At 38.3% G+C, this 17,611-nt stretch overlaps 1 protein-coding gene across 2 annotated transcripts in view; it reads right to left on the bottom strand.

Annotated features, from left to right (window-relative positions):
• MGAM (maltase-glucoamylase) overlaps positions 1 to 17,611 on the bottom strand; it is a 109,526-nt gene that overhangs the window by 76,420 nt on the left and 15,495 nt on the right. For both annotated transcript variants that reach the window (XM_034965120.4, XM_055115468.2), the window contains 7 exons: positions 9,659 to 9,779; positions 7,946 to 8,055; positions 7,270 to 7,421; positions 6,568 to 6,739; positions 3,856 to 3,955; positions 1,778 to 1,890; positions 1,273 to 1,398 (listed from right to left, as the gene is read on the bottom strand). In XM_034965120.4, the coding sequence (XP_034821011.1) occupies positions 1,273 to 1,398; positions 1,778 to 1,890; positions 3,856 to 3,955; positions 6,568 to 6,739; positions 7,270 to 7,421; positions 7,946 to 8,055; positions 9,659 to 9,779 (894 nt within the window). The remainder of the gene's footprint in view (positions 1 to 1,272; positions 1,399 to 1,777; positions 1,891 to 3,855; positions 3,956 to 6,567; positions 6,740 to 7,269; positions 7,422 to 7,945; positions 8,056 to 9,658; positions 9,780 to 17,611) is intronic.

The raw sequence follows: 17,611 nt of genomic DNA, 5'->3' as shown, positions 1-17,611 counted from the left end.
ACTCATTATTATGGTGGCTGTGTTAATTGTCCTTTGGCTCAGTCCTGCTTTTACCACTTTTTCTGTTATCCCTCCCCCAACCCACACCCACATGCATAAAGACACGTCATGCTGGAGAATGAGTAGTGGGACTCGCAGCCAAACTGAGAGTGCATTCATCCACCCAAACATCTTTATCTGCCCTGACTTTCTGCTTCTCCCATCTCTTCAGTGTTCCTAGGCTTTTTGAATCTCAATTCCATTAAGCACTTTCTTTTACACATCATATTTATGGACTATCTTTCTGCCAAATTACAAAATGTCTACTGAAGCTCAGCTTCAATGGCAAAATGACCACTCTAAAGAGAAAGGCAAATTTTGCTTATTCCCAATTTAATAGTAATCAAAATATCAATGTAAAAACACATTGACCTGAAACTTGTATTATTTTTCATATCCATGTAGTCACATGCAGTATTTGTTCTGTCATCAATTACCTATGTGGTCTTGGTCATAGTATTTCCCCTGATAGCCTCAATTTACTATCTGTGAAAAAAAATGATGCTAACCCAGATGGCTCATGGTTGTTCCAGCAATATAATTATTTTGAACTAAATTCATGGGGTCTAGAACTACTCCACTTCCTCAATTCCTCTTTAAAGTATCTGTTAAAACATAGGTAGGGAGCCTGGGGATCTGCATCATTCATGACCTGACACTAAACCTAAGAACCTAAGAATTTAGACATGAAATCTTATGCCAGAATCTTAGAGGAATTTCTGAAAATATGATACAACTTTTATGGTAAGTCCCTGCCATGACACTTTGGAGTCAAAGCAAACCAAGAACATGTGTAAGGCAAGAAAATCCATACTGAGAAGCATTAAAATGCTACAATTCAAGCTAAAGAGACAAATGCCTTGAAAACTCAAATAAAAACACCTGTAAAATGTAGTCAATACAGTAAGCACAAAAAAAGTTTACTAATAAAATACATGATAAGAAAAATAGAGACAAAAACAGATTGCCCCCCAACACATAATTATGGTCTCCCAATCTATTTTATACTATTTCAATCTATTTCATGTCTATTTCATACTATAAAGAACAATGGTTCCTTGAAAAAATTACTGGTCCAACAAAAAAAAATGTCTAGTATTCTGAATATCTAAAACTCCTTTCATTACCAAATAAATAAATCAATTAAACTCAGGGAGAGAAAATATAAACAGTTTTTCTTTTTCTTCAAGGGAATTTCTTTACTTTTGGAGAACTGTTGAAAACCTTGCTTACATAAGGGAGCTGTGCTGCGCGATTTCTCTCCACGACTTCCCTCATGTTGTCTAAGGTTCCATATTCGTAACGACTGAGGTGAAATCCAAGCGCCCAGTAGGAGGGAAGGGCTGGCCGCCCAATAAGCTGAAAGAAATATGTGAAGTGAAAATTAGCAAATACTCTGTTTTTAATAAAAATTTTTTGAAGCATTGCTTTCAGAGCACCAAACATAGTCCATTTCCCAATGCACTGATTCATTAATGTTAGAATGTTAGTCTATTTTTCCAGCCCCTTCATAAATGTTTGAGGGTAGGGCCATGTTTGGGGCACCTTTATATTCTCTCACCTTCTTATAACATAAAAATGCTATACAAGTTTCCATTGCATATATGAAATCTGTTCTTTAATATATCAAATTTGTAACAGCAGATTTTGTGGGTCACACTTGCACATGAATTTTACTTTTTTAAAATATTTGCTGTTTAGGATTTCCTGAGTCATAATCTTGACATCCTAAGTTTACCTCTAGATATTCTTGAACAACTTGCTCTGGAGTGTTTCCCAAGAACACATAGAAGTCGAGAATGCCCCCAATGGTGCGGTAAGTGATGGCTGGCGCAGGCTGAAGGACAACCTCTTGAAAGGTTAAAAATGAAGAAAATAAAAATCAGAATTGATTCTTGAATAGTAACTACCAAGTTTTAAAATAACGCAGGATCACTAACCATGTGAACATTAACAAGGTGACCCTACTGCCTCACATTTTGAATACCAAGGGAAAACCCTGACCATCCAAGTCCACCCTCACAGCACACGGCAGCCAAGGCATTTTTTCTGTGACAGATTTTAATAATACTGACTGGAGTGTCTTAGTGTCTTGTGCCAGGCCCCAGGTTCTGGGGGAAAAGCAGCCAGGCTTATGAAGGGGTCCAGAATAAGCCACTGTGACATAAAAAAATTATTTTGGACCGAAGGCATTTAAGTTGCTGAAATCTCTGATGTGCTAAAATCAGAGCCTCCCAAAAGAACTCAATAAAAAGCAATTGTCATAAATCTGCTCCAAGGAGTACCTCTAATCTTCTCTGAGACAACAGGCACCATTCCCAGATAAACAGTGTCACAAGACTATCACATCCTCCCACCTACTCTCCTAAGGGCCCGTTTATCTTTCCAAAACGTCATTTGTTCTCTCCTAAGTGTCTTTCCCCATTCCCTTTCACCTATTAATTAAGATGGTATAGAAGCCCCAAGTTCTAATCTCTGCCTTGAGTTACTCATCACTGAGAATTGCTGTGTGTATGCGCATTACAAGTGTAAATAAATTCTGTCTTTTCTATTGCTAATCTACCTTTTTGCCAGTTTAATTTGCAGGCTCCCAAGAATTAACCCTAAGAGGTTAGAGGAAAAGTTTCTCCTCTCTGACTTTCATAACCACAGAACATGTCCCACCACATATCCCATCATTATTGTGAGAATATAATTCAACTAGACATGGAGGTAACTATCCTCAGTGAATCTCACCTCAAACAAAAGCCAAACTAAAAAATAAAGTCAGAAATTGTATCATAAATTCAAAACCCTTCTATGTGCCAATCACCATTCTCAAAAGTTGTGTCATTACCTTGATTCGTATCTAGAAATAAAATGCCTCAAGAAATATTGCAATGTACTCTTCGGTCATAGGAACAACTCATACAGAGTATCTAGGATCTTGTGGCCTTTCCCACTAAGTCTGACTCATCTTATTTTCTGGTTCCTTTCACCTATCTAAAACTGTACAGTCTTTCTATTATATTATTTCAGTCTATTCTTAGGTTATTTGGTATTTTAAGTACCTTAGGACCATCTAAGATTCTATTAGAATCGTCTTAGATTCATCTCTTAGATGTCCTAGAATCATCTTAGATCATTTAGAGTGCTTCTCGGATATCTGTGGTGGAGAATCAGATCTTTATTTTGTTTAATTTCCATTTCACTGCAAGCTGATATTTTCATAAAATAATATGAAAATGAATTACTAGAAAAAGGTTCATGTGTGCATGTGGAGGCTACAGCATTGCTTACTCGCCATTTCTATACTCATCTTACTATAGACCTGAAACAGTCTGTGACCCATTCAGGGACCACACTTTGAGGAGCACTGATTGAATCGATGACTCTCAATTAAGAAAAGGTATGGATCAATACCCTATGCCCACCATCAATCCTGGGAGATTCTGATACATCTTCTCTTCCCCTGTGGCAATTCATTGCCACTGGGATCTACTGACTACAGGGCTGAAGACGGAGAAGAACACACCGGTGGAAACTATCTCAGAGTAAATTATAGGGAAGGGTGAGCTCCTTAACTTGATAATAGAAAATATTCCAACAGAGGCCACCAGATTCAGGAAAATCATAAGTTGAAGAAAATCCCCTACTCATGGCTACCATGGATCAACAGGTAATGAAGTAGGGATAGCACAATTAGAGAATCTATAAGGCCCTCCCTACACTATGGCTCAGTCACTCTTAAAGGGATCCATTCCTTTTATCATAGTGCTGTAAGAAAGGGACTGAAAATCACTCTTGTGCTTGTTTTTTCCATGAATATTCCTTTACCCATGGCATTGCTGTTCATCAGAAACACCCCAAAGGACAATCCACTAGCATCTTCAAGGCACAAGAAGAATGTCTGCGCACCATACAAATTAGTTCCGTTCTGCAGAAAGATAATTAAAAACCAAAATTTACAACTAAGAAGTCTCAGCACCACACTGTGGGGCTGGTTTAGGAAATCAGTCTTAATCATGCAACTAATTGACAGGACATTCAGGGTCATAAAGACACATTTTTAAAAGATGGGGTCTATATCTAGTTGATGTTAACCAAGTGAACTCATGTTTTCTTACAGAATGAGCCAGCTATTATCATTCATCTAGAAGGAATGTGAAGGCTGTGGTATTTTTTAGAAGGTAAGAGGATAGGAATTTTTTAAATGTAATTCAAAAAAACTGCCCTCTCAAAGAGGCCTGTCTTAACCTGACTTAACCTCATCAGCAGAAGCTCCATCAATATGCTTTAATATGAATCAGGTAACTAGATGGAGCTCTAGTCTAGGCTTGTCTTCGAGACTCCAGAACAGGAGTTCTCAACCTAGACTGCACCCCAGACCAATTAAAACAGAATCCCCAGAGGTAGAAGCAGACATGGCTGTTATTTGTTAATTTCCCCAGGTAACTTCAACATGTAGTCACATTTGATAACTATTGCTCTGGAAAAGTGTTTCTCAAAATTTGGTGTATCCACAAACTACATGGGCATTTTAGTTAAATGCAGATTTTTTTTTTTTTTCAGACAGGGTCTCACTCTGTCGCCCAGAGTGGAGTGCAGTAGTGTGATCTTGGCTCATGGTAACCTCCACCTCCCAGGCTCAAGCAATTCTCCTGCCTCAGCCTCCTGAGTAGCTAGGATTACAGGTGTGTGCCACTACCGCCTGGCTAATTTTTGTTTTGGTTTTTATTTTATTTTATTTTTTTGAGATGGAGTCTCGCTCTGTCACCCAGGCTGGAGTGCAGTGGCTCAATCTCGGTTCATTGCAAGCTCTGCCTCCTGGGTTCACGCCATTCTTCTGCCTCAGCCTCCCGAGTAGCTGGGACTACAGGCACCCGCCACCACAATGCCCAGCTAATTTTTTGTATTTTTAGTAGAGACGGGGTTTCACCAGGTTGATCTTGAACTCCTGACCTCAAATGATCCACACGCCTTGGCCTCCTAAAGTGTTGGGATTACAGACGTGAGCCACTGCTCCCGGCCCTAAATGCAGATTTTAATTCAATAGATGGAAGAAGGGACTGAAAGCCCACCTCTCTCACACGGTGGTTCCCCTGCCACATACACACTTTGAGAAGCAAGGATCTGAGGCTCCTTAATGAAACAATTGTCACCAACTATTCCTAGGTAAGCTGCTCTGACTTAACAGCTTTTCTGCTTTTCTGATAGGCATATGTACAGTACAGAGCCTGGGCTTAAAAATTACACAGAGTAGGGATTAGATTCTTCCTCTGTTCTTACAAACTCTTTTTTTTTTTTGAGACAGAGTCTCGCTCTGTCACCCAGGCTGGAGTGCAGTGGCGCGATCTCGGCTCATTGCAAGGTCCACCTCCCGGGTTCAGGCCATTCTTGTTCTTACAAACTGTTTTGCCTTGAGCTATTAATTTGGCTTCGCTGGGCCTTGGTTTTGTCTAACAAGAAATTATTATATTTTCTAGACTCTATGGCTAAATAGATATATATACACACACATGTATGTGTGTGTGTGTGTGTGTGTGTATATATATATATGGCTAATAAATTATTGCTGTAATCTCCTTTCTTCCATCCATTAATTCTGCTTAGTCAAGAAAGCCCAGTTGGGCACAGTGGCTCACATTTGTAATCCCAGCACTTACGGGAGACCAAGGCCAGAGGATTGCTTGAGTCCAGGAGTTTGAGATCAGCCTGAACAACATGGCGAAACCCAGTCTCTACAAAAAAAATACAAAAAAAATTGGCCAGGCATGGTGACACGCACCTTTAGTCTCAGCTACTCCAGACACTGAGGTGCGAGGGTTACCTGAGCCCAGGGAGGTTGAGGCTAAAGTGAGTCATGGTTGCGCCACTGTACTTCAGCCTGGGTGACAGTGAGACCCCATCTCAAAGAGAGAAGAAGAAAAGAAAAAGAAAGGCCCTGAACAACAGAGTATTGCCAAATCCAGAAAACAATGTTACTTCAAATTTTAGCAGTCAAAACAAAGTGGAAATAAAATAAAACAATAACAACAAAACTCTGTCTATTCTTTCACTACCACAATCATTCTTTATACAAAAAATGATTGTTTTAGCTGAGACTTTATCCTATTGTGATGATAAACCTGGTGAGTCAGTGATTAAAGGTGAACCTAAAAATATGGAGATCACAATCAACTGTTGTTGAGAGTACAGATATTAATAATATCTTCTCCATATCTGGTTAGGAAAATATGAAGGAGTTGGCATTTATTGAGCACCTTCTTTCTGGCAGCCATTCTTCTAGATACGTTACATGTATCTGTTCATTTCATCCTCACCACAACCCTATTGAGATATTACTTCCATTTTATAGATAAGAAACTGAAGACAGAGAGGTAGGTAACACCCAGAACCACGTAACTGGTGAATAGCAAGACTAGAATTCAAAGCCAGGTAGTCTCACTCTAGACTCTTACTCTTAAACACTACACTGTAATAACTAGAGGTGACCTTTAAGACTGAGACTATGATATTCAGTGGAAAGGGGCCCATTTGAAAGCTTACTCCATTGGGAGTTGTGTCTCTGTTAAATATGGGCCAGGTCTTCCAATTCATATCATGCCGATACTGCTGGTGCACATGCTCTCCCAGGCCATACACGTTAGCGCTAGGCAGTCGAGTGGAGAGCTGCAAGAACTGGTCGGCAAACAGTAGGGGCCCAATGCTCGAGTCAAACCTAGACACAGGTGGAGAACACAAGGATGGGTGAGCAAGCAGGGTGGAGAGAACGTAAGGGCTTAGAAAAGCATCCTTTATATCTCAGTGACTCAATAGCTCCCATTCATTCAGTCCCATTTGCCCTCCTGTGACATTTTTCTATGGAAAACAAGAGATCAGGACTCCTTGAAGAAAGGGACCATGTGCAAATTTCTTGCATTAGTCTCCCAGACCAGACAGCCTACTACATGACCAGAACACTGTACTTACGATAGGAGATGTTCAGTAAATATTTACTGGTGGACAGCTGGTTATATATTATAGACGGAGGGAAATAAAGGGAAAAATGAAGAGAAAAAAATGATTGTGCAAACAGAAGAAAGAGAAAGAAAGCCAGAAAAAAATATATACTTTAGAAGGTAAAGGGTCTGGTCACCAATAATGGGCTCACAACCTTCAGGAATATTGTTGAAACACCCCCTTCTTCATGCTTACAGACCTCCCTGTAACCTTCCTACTCTGATCCTTAGATAGGTTTCCAAAACTTACAAAACACGATTGTTGCTTCTTCTGGTCACTTTGATGCTAAATGGCTGTCTGGAGATTTCAACTTGGTAGGTCAAAGAAGAAGCAGCATTTCCACTGAAGGACTGCACGTGTTCGTGGGGCACTTCAAACCTATTATTGGTTTGGTCAGTCAACTGTGCAGAGATAGAAATAGAAGGAAAGCCAAAATAAAAACTTGTCAGAGCTTCCCAATATCCCTACTTATGATACTGGAATCAGGCACTGATCAAACTGACCTCATATCTAAGGTAGATGTACTCATTATGTTACCAAACTCAAATGGTTCACCTTTGGGCATAAGTTAGTCTTTAGGTAGAGACATACACAGCACATCTGCAGAGATGGATTGAAAGCTGTGATACTTCCTTATTTTATCTTCCTACCACATTCCACATGTTATCTAGAGTAAATGAATGAAAGCCAAACTCACTAGTAAACTGTAATACATATTACAGTTTACTGTAATATGAATAGGAAGTTATCACAGTAAAGGAAGTTATTCTGTATATGTCTTTAACATACAGGTGCTAATTAATAATAGCAATATAGAAAAATACATCCAGTAGCAAAATTTTCTATAATGTAGTAACTGCACTCATCGGATAGGGAATAAAAGTCTCTCAAAAAAAACTTAAAAAAAAAATAAACAAATTACAACCTTAAAGTGGAAACGATTAGATGTCTGATATTCTGCTGTGAGAAGAACATTGTCAACATTGCTTCCAAACACGGGTGAAGAAGGCAGATTTTTCAACCGGGCTGTGAATCCTAACACAGGAGAAAAAAAGGTTTTCATAGTTGACTCTGCAAATTCTCAAATAATAGCTACATAAAAATTATGATACATGGGGCTGGGTGCAGTGGTTCACACCTGTAATCCCAGCACTTTGGGAGGCCGAGGCAGGTGGATCACAAGGTCAGGAGTTCGAGACCAGCCTGACCAACGTGGCGAAACCCCATCTCTACTAAAAATACAAAAATTAGCCGGGTGTGGTGGTGCATGCCTGTAATCCCAGCTACTTTGGAGGCAGGAGAATTGCTTCAACCCCAGAGGTGGAGGTTGCAGTGAGCTGAGATCGCACCACAGCACTCCAGCCTGCATGACAGAGTGAGGCTCCTTCTCAAAAAAAAAAAAAAAAAATTAGGATACATGTCAAAGGGATTGATGAAAAACCTTTATTTCTCAAAAGAAGGGAAAAGACAGATATACACCCCATCATATGCACATACTATCTATGGCAGATTCTGGAGCTAGATATCATCATTACATTTTGTAAAAATCTATGTCTCTCTTCTACAAAATCATTGAAAACCTCCCCCAATAAGCCTAACACTCATTCCACAAGCCCATCAGTCATTCAGTGTTAATTAGGTACCCTTTACATTCTCGGACCTGACATACATATACATAATTCCTTCTCAGTTATTTTCATATTGCATTACAGGTGATTATATCCATTGATGCCATCTCCCTAATTAAATGGTAAACCAGGTGAAAGTTGAGACCTTATTGTAACAGTCCATCAGGCCAAGAGCATCTGAAAGGGGAACATGCCTCCTCCTTTATACCGACAGCCTCCCTAAAGTGTCACCTTCTGCTATCCTCTAGAATGGTCATCATTGTCATCATTATACTCTGCATTTTTTTTTTTTTTTTGAGGCGGAGTCTCGCTCTGTCACCCAGGCTGGAGCAAAGTGGCACAATCTCAGCTCACTGCAACCTCTGGCTCCTGGGTTCAGGCGATTCTCCTGGCTCAGCCTCCTGAGTAGCTGGGACTACAGGCACATGCCACTACACCTGGCTAATTTTTATATTTTTAGTAGAGATGGGGTTTCACCATGTTGGCCAGGCTAGTCTCAAACTCCTGAGCTCAGGTGATCCATCCACCTCGGCCTCCCAAAGTGCTGTGATTACAGGCATGAACCACTGTGCCTGGCCTATGCTTTGCATTTTAGAGTAGGAGGAAGAAGAGGGGCTATTCACTCCATGAACACTTATATTGACTAGTAACTTTCACAACATGTTTATAAAATTGGAATTATTTCTATTTCATAAAAATAACATAAAATTAGAGTTGGAAGTAGTCTGAGAGGTTACCAATTTCAAATCCCCCACTTTAAAAGGGATAAACTTGAAAACAAAAATGATCAATGATTATTGCAGTCATGAAGGTCCATAAATGGGGAAGTTGGAAAGAGGACATGGTCTCTCAACTCCCAAGGCAGAGAATAATTTTTCCTTGGTGCCCACATAGATTCTAGTCCTTGATTAAGAGCAATGACCACCTTCTGTCACAGGCTGCCCCTGGGGGATACAGAGTCAACCTCCAGAGGGTCTGGACCTCCTGCATCATGGCAGACTCTGGCTTACCTGCATTTGTGTTGACAAGGTTGCCCTCCATGTGGTAGCTATGATTCTTGGAATAGTAGCACCAGGGAACACTTACAGCTCCCTGGGGATTCCAGCAACAGCCACGTTGGTCACATGTGGCCTGAAACAAGAGGTTAGTCAAAGAAGCTCCATTTAGTTGTAGAACACGATCATTTATAAAGCACGAAACATCTAATTTGAGACTCTGGTATCAATAATTTCATTTTACAAATAAGGCAACTGACATTTAGATAAATTGTGCCATATACCAAGCAATGGCAGAGTTTCTACCCACAACCAATTTCTCTGTCCAGTGTCCTTCTTATGTAACAGTATGGGAAGCAAAATGCATTCTATAACTTTTATCACAAAAAAAACTCATAAATATATTTAAATAGTCTAAACAATAATATAGCTATATCACCAGTAATCCAAAATTACAAATGGAGCTTCATTTATATCGGCTTTGACTTTTAAAAATGAAAATAAGACTTTGCAATCATCTGTATTCTGAAGCTTTCAAATCAAACTAATGTTGTTTTGACTTTTAAATATATACCTTACATTTATATGGATTATACATATGTGAGATATATGACATGTTTACAGTCTCTCAACTCCTCCAGAGGCAGAAAGTAGTCTTTCTTGACACCCAAATAGATTCTTACTTAAGTAAGTTGTGTGCCTTCTAACATAATTAATGACTGAATCAAGTAGAAGCCAAAATGAAGGTAGTTTCTTTCTCACACCAACTAATTTGGGAGAAGCAACCAAGTTAAATACAAAAAAGGACAAAGAACTCTCTCCTCTTGAGTGCATGCTGAATCAAGTGATTTGCAAGTAATAGAAACCAGAGAAAATAATGAGATGCTGCTTTCAAGATTAGATCACAGAAAGATTGAAGTTTCTGTCTTGCTTGCTCTCTTTCACTTTCTCTGTTGGAGTCCTCGTTCTGGGAGAGGCAAGTTGTCACACTGTGGAGGGGCTCACATGGCAAGGAACTGAGGGAGGTCTCCAGCTAGCAGCCAGCAATGAACTGAGGTTCTCAATCCAACAACACCTGAAGAGCTGAATCCTACCAACAATTGCATGAGTGAGCTTGAAAACGATCATCCCATAGTCCTGGAAGACACTTTGACTCCAGCCTTCCAAGAGACACTGAGCCAGAGGCACCTAGCTAAGCCAAGGTCAGATGTCTGACTACAGAAGCTGTGAGAAAATATTTGTCATATTAGGCCATTAAATTTTGGAATAATTTATTACACAGCAATAGATAACTAATACCTCCTGCCAGATAATTTTACAGATGAATTACCTTTGGCCCATGGTGGTAAAGCTTCTCCGAGGTAAAGTGACCTGCCAAAGGTTACTCAGCTATTGAGAAGGCAAGAACAAAACTTAGTTCTCCTACTATCCATTTCTTTTTTTCTATACTCTGGGTTGAGTATCTCTAAGCACATTTTCAGGAGAATACAGCCTTCCAAATGGTCAGAAAAATGTTTTGCTTAGTTATACAAACAATGAAATTTAATCAAATGCTGTTTTTTACACTAATAGCCAATATGAGGGATAAACAACGATGTCCATATGTGGTTTATACTGCTGTAAGATCAGGTTTCACTGTGAACTCAACCTCAATCCATGGTTTTGTCTTTGTTCTTGTAAAACCCACTCAGATGAAACCTCATCATAAAAAGAAAAAAAGTGTTGAAAAGAGTGTTAAGCATAATGGTTTTTGTATACAGCCCAGAGTTTAATAATTTTTCCATTAAACTGGAAAGGACAAAGATCAGAGTGGCCAAAAGAGCAAGGAATGCAAACAGTCTTTGTTGGCCAACTCAAAAATGCCAGCTTCTACAGTAGAGCTGAGCCATTGCAAGAAGTGGGAAGAGACATGGTGCAAGACCCACATAATAAGACAAAACAAACTATGTAAAACCTAGGAAAATAGATTTAGAAAGAAACTACAGAAAATGATGGCATGAACAGAATTAGGGCACACAAAAAGAATTAGGCCGAGGACACAAAATGCCCCTTTAAGTTGGATATGAGAATTAAAAATTTAAGAGAAACTGCCAAAATAACATAGAATGTGTAACTACCAAAACAGTACTGAAGAAAAATTGTTAGAGTTGTGGGGAGTGTGGAAATCCTCTATCCAAAAAATTAAGAAAAAAGACATGTTTACGAAGGAGTAGGGGTGGGGACTAGCACATAAACAGAATGAAGAGAAGGCACAAAATGAGACCTTAGGAAGAATGTGTCATGTAAACTATCACATGGTTTAAATATTTAAAAGACAAAGATAGTCAGATTACATTTAAAGAAGTAAGTCCAACTAAATGTTTCTTATAGTTTACACATCCTAAACTAAAGCTCACAAAAGCGCTGAAAGTAAAGGGGAAAACAAATATGTAAAAAGAATGCCGGCTGGGTGCAGTGGCTCACGCCTGTAATCCCAGCACTTTGGGAGGCAGGCAGATCACTCGAGGTCAGGAGTTTGAGACCAGCCTGGCCAACATGGTGAAACCCCATCTCTACTAAAAATACAAAAATTAGCTGGCTGTGGTGGTTCGTGGCCGTAGTCCCAGCTACTCAGGAGGCTGAAGCAGGAGACTCACTTGAACCCAGGAGGCGGAGGTTGCAGTGAGCCGAGATTGTGCCACTGCACTCCAGCCTGGGTGACAGAGTGACACTCCATCTCAAAACAATAAAATAAAATAAAAGCCATATTAATATCAGGCAAATAGACTTTAAGTAAAAATTCATTATTAGAGAGACATAGAGTCAGTACATGATGATTAAAGTTTCAAGATATTACAGCTCAAACTGGATATATACCTAATAATAAAGACTCAAAATATATACAAGAAAAGTTTAAAGAATCACAAGGTAAAATTAAGGGAGACAGTACATAACAGAATATTTTAAGAACACCCAGAGTAATTGATGGATAATGTACATAAAAGATGGAAAGATATGTTACTTTTTATATAATAGCTATACAGGCTCTTTCGCCAACACGAAGAGGAGGAGTGAATAGAATTCAGAGATAGAGACAAGCCAGATACTAAAGACACTGCTTAAGAGTCAATCAAGCTCTGCTCTACCCCAATCCTCTCCTCCTCCAATTCCCAATGCTTCTTAACACTTAAAAGAGAGAGAAGGGAAGAAACAAAGAAAGTACTTTATGTCAAAAGCAAACACGAAACATAAAGGATAACTACAGCCCAGTCTTATCCATGAACATAAATGCAAAAGCCTAAAAGAAAAAGCACACAAAGGATTAATAACAGAAATCAGTACATATTAAACGAATAATAACCAAGTGGTGTTTCCTCCAGAAATAAGGAGATCCTTTAATAATAGAAAATCTACTTGTGTAATTCATTAAAAAAACCTCACTTTAAAAAGTATACCATATAATCATTTGAATTCATCAGCTATCATAATAAAATTTTTAGCAAACTTGGAATGAAAAGCAACTTCCTTAGTTTGATCATGGATATCCACCAAAACTGTACAACAAGTATCTTACTAAATGGTAACATATTAAAAGGATTCCTTTTAAAATCAGGAAAAAAAACCTAAGTGATCCATCACTATGATTGCTTATAATTTAAAAATATATTGGAGGTTCTAACAATTCAAGAGGACAAGAAAGAAAAATGTACAAGACTGAAAACAATGAAGCCAAATCATCCATTACTTCCAGACAAAATATTGTCTCGGTAGAAATTCAAGAAAATTTATAGAAAAAATAGAATGAATAACTCAATTATTATTATATTAGATTCTTTTTTTCTCTTCTTAAATCTATAACTTTTTGTTTTTTGCCTTTAGGCTTTTAGTCTTCCTGGAATTGTTTTTGAGATACAATGTAATATGGGAATACATAGTTATCAAAACATAAGTCACAATTGTTGATAGGCTTGACTCTATTAAAATGTAAAACTTTTGTTCATCAAGACAGTATAAAATAGATGAGCAAAGCCTCTTAACAGTAAATATTTGCAACATATATGATAAGAATAAGAATCCAGAATCACATGAATGAACAAACGGGAAGACTGTACACATCAAGAAGATAAACATCTCAATATAAAATCGGGCAAGACAGAAAAATTCACAGAAAAGAACTAAATGAGAGATGTTCACCAATATTAGTATTCAGAAAAATTAGCACTGAAACCACAACAGAACACTATTTTATAATCCCCAAATGGCAAAACTTTAAAAGACTGTCAATTCCAAAGAAGATACAGAAAATGACAGTGAGATGGTAAATCGGCACAGCCACTTTGGAGATCAATTTGACAATGTCTAGTAAACTTAAGATATATATCTAAAATCACACAGATGCAAGTAAAAAAAACTTACAAAAATATTCAGAATGGGACTGATGTAACTTCAAGATATTGAAGAAAAACTTTTTTTTACTGTAGAAAGAATGATTTTGATTTATTTTTGCCATAAAATTGACATATAATTTTATACAATTGTGTACCAATTTTATAGCAAAATAAATGAACTAGAGATATCTATCAACATAGTTAAATCTCACAATGTTAAGTGCATAAACAAAAATGCATTTTGTTTATAGGCTGTATATATCTATTATTTACAAGTATATATAGAAGTAGTAAAGGTTGAAAGGAATGCATGGTAAATATCAATTTCAAAAGTGTGGTTACCTCTAAAGAGGATGGAGGAAAAGGTAATAATACAGAAGGGATAAGCGTGAGGGACTTCATCTCTGCTGATAATATTTTATTTCTTAAGCTGGATAATGGTTATATATTTTTGTATATCTTAAATATTTATTAATAATTATTTCAAAGAAGTTAATGCTGTATAGAAAAAATCAAAACCATTGTGAAAATAAATAATAGAAAATAATATAGAACTGCCTATTTTTCCAACTCCCCATCTTTTATCAAGTCCCAAACGTGTCATTATTTTTCAAGCTTTCATATACTGGATTACCAAGAAGACTATAATAATCATGCCTAACAATATAAAAACACAGACTGAAAACATTCCATATTTTGCCAAAGTCCCTTCCAACATAACGACCTACAGAACTGCTGAAAAATGTACAACTTTGCACATTGTGTCAAACATATTTTACTATATTCTCAAACTATGGTCCCTGTCAGAATCACCTGGAAAATTCAGGAAAAGTATAAAAGCTCAGGCCTTATCCTCCTTCACTGAAGCTGGAGTGCTAAGGATTTTATTAGCTCTCTACGTGATGCTAATACAGAACAATGTTCGAAAACCGCTGCTCTAGACCAATGGTTATTAATCTTAGCTGCACATTTGGATCACCTGGCAAATTACAAAAATAAGCAGGCCTGGGATCCACTCCTTAAGAATTAAATCAGAATTTCTGGGACAGAGCCTAGGAAATAGAGAAAAAGAGAAGCAAACAGAAAGTAGTAAAATGAAAACCACTAAATGATAATCCATGATTCCTACTGCTACAGGAAACCAGAGAAGCCCCAGGTGCTTGTGGGCTGACCAGTGTAATGGGTAGAGAGAAGAACCAGAAGAAACCTAAAGGAATCTGTCACAGACTTTCTCTCCTAACACATTTTCTGTAGTAAGCATGTGGGCCTTTTAGTTTTAAAAATACTTTCTCACATATTTTTATATAAAAAAGAGAAATTGCCACCCTATATTCTCAAAAGCCTATTCTAAAGGTGAAATCAATTATCAACCAGAAACTTTCTCGAAAGTAATCCCCTATGTCTTTCCACAATATGGGGTGAAAATAATTTATTGATAAGATTACAGGCGCCTTGAAATGCATCAACCATTAGGGCATTAGGAAACAGCAGATCTAAGATTTAAAAAAAAAGAAAATCAAAACTTCAGCAACTGCAGCATTCAGGAAAGAAAGAGGGCAAAGTTGCAAGGACAAATGCAAGCTGGTTAAAAGGACATGATCCCAGACTGAGGCAGAGTCAGCTTGAGTGAGTCAGTGGCATCAACCATTTCCTGCCACTGGAGGGAACAGGAGGAGCTCCTCACAATTCGCATTAGACCTCAGTCACTCAACTCTGCCACCCACCCTATTCCCAGTGCTGACTCCTCTAACCTGTGCCACCCCATCCTGCTCTGTTCTGTATTGTCCAGGTCACCACAGCCTTCACCATTAACAGCAGCCTTTATGCTACTCTGAAAAAAAAAATAAGCATTCCTCTGCAGTTGTTTAAAATGGCCATCAAGTTCTCTTAACACACTTTGTGTCAAGAGGTGGAGTCTGTCGCTGTTCCTATTGAAGCTGGGCCGCCCTGAGACTGATCTGATCAACAAAATGCATCAAAAGTGATGCTATGCTGGTTTAGGTGTGGTATTTAAGAGAACTGGAAGCTTTTGCCTCTGTCTCTTGCAGCACTGAGCCACCATGTAACAAGTTCAGCTACCCTGCTGGAGAGAGTACCAAGAGAGACTCCGTGACTACATGGAGGGGAAGAGGGTGCAGTCAGTCTTACCACCATTTTCACCAAGGTACCAGGTATGTGAGTAAAGTCATCTCGAAACCTCCAGACCAGATCGGCCACCAACTAAATACCACCATATCATGTAATCCCAGTAAATGCTATGTGGAACAGAACCATTCAGCCAAACCCTGGCAGAATCTCTGACTTACAAAATCACCAGATATAATAAAACAATTGTTGCTGCAAACTACTAAGTTTGGGTAGTTTGTAATTCTGTAGACAAATGGAGAAGCTTGCCCTAAGAAAACAGAAGTCTAAGAAAATAGAAGACTTAGAGCAATTTCAGTTAGACTGGTGCTTTGGCTGGAATGTGCCCCCTCCAAAATTCACGTGTTGCCAGTATGTTAGTATTAACAGGTGGGGCCTTTAAGAGGTGATTAGGCCATGAAGCCTCCTCCCAGACAAAGGGAATTAGGTGCCCTTATAAAGGAGACAGTGGGCTGTCTCTTGCCGTCTACCTGCTGCCATGTGAGGATGCAGCAAGAAGGTCCTCACAAGATGTCAGCACTTTGGTCTTGTTCTTTCTAGTCTCCATCCATAACTATGATAAGTAAATTTCTGTGTTTGATAAATTACTCAGTCTTGGGCATTATGTTATAGCAGCACAAAAGAACCTGATGTTGTGAACAAAAAGGGTGGAACCAGAAAGTCTCCACATGAAGAAAATGAGTAGAATGAGACAAAGTATCCCATCTTCAAATAGAGCAGGAATTTTAGAAGTTGAAAGCACTTGATGATAAAGGAATTTCAAATCACCTTCTATTCATCAAAATGTTCTCTAGCTGTTTTTATGTGCAGCAAGTTTGAACAAACAAATGAATAAAATTAGTCTCGACTCTGTGAAATATCTTAAATGTAGGCTATTTTATAATATGTGCATCTTGAGTCAGGTTTTGAAATTTAGCTTGTTAGGCTGGCCACTTCATTTAACCTCAAGGTGAAGTCTAACAGCAAAGACTTCTTAAAACAAAGTTGCCACCTCTGCCATTCCCATAATCCAGTCTTTCTAGTCCCCCAAATCAGACTGTGGTGAATTTTCAGAGAAACATATTTCAGAACCTTAGAGATCACTATTCTAAAATATTTTGAGGTTAGTATAGTGTTCAATAGTCATTTAATCGAACGTTTAATGAGTATGTTTAGCTGAACACATACTGTCTCATTTTACTTAGAAGGATTTCACAGTTTATAAGAAAATGTGACTTACTGATCAAGTCAAAGAGCTTTCCAGAAGCAAAGCTAGGACGGAGTAACTCAATAACCTGGCTCCCCTTACATACTTTCACTTGTCCAATGGCTACATTATCATTTCAAGGTGCCAAACATAAACTTAAGTCTTTTAAGACTTTAAGTTTTTATCTGGGCTCACTGATCTTCCTAGCACCATATAATGGCTATTAACTGATGTTGTGTAAACACAGAGTAATTTAAAGGTGAAGACTCA

This window comes from Pan paniscus, chromosome 6 (genome assembly GCF_029289425.2).
Source record: "Pan paniscus chromosome 6, NHGRI_mPanPan1-v2.0_pri, whole genome shotgun sequence".
Lineage (NCBI taxonomy): Eukaryota > Metazoa > Chordata > Mammalia > Primates > Hominidae > Pan > Pan paniscus.
Note: the sequence above shows the minus strand (reverse complement) of the source record. Positions and strands in the feature narration are given on the sequence as shown.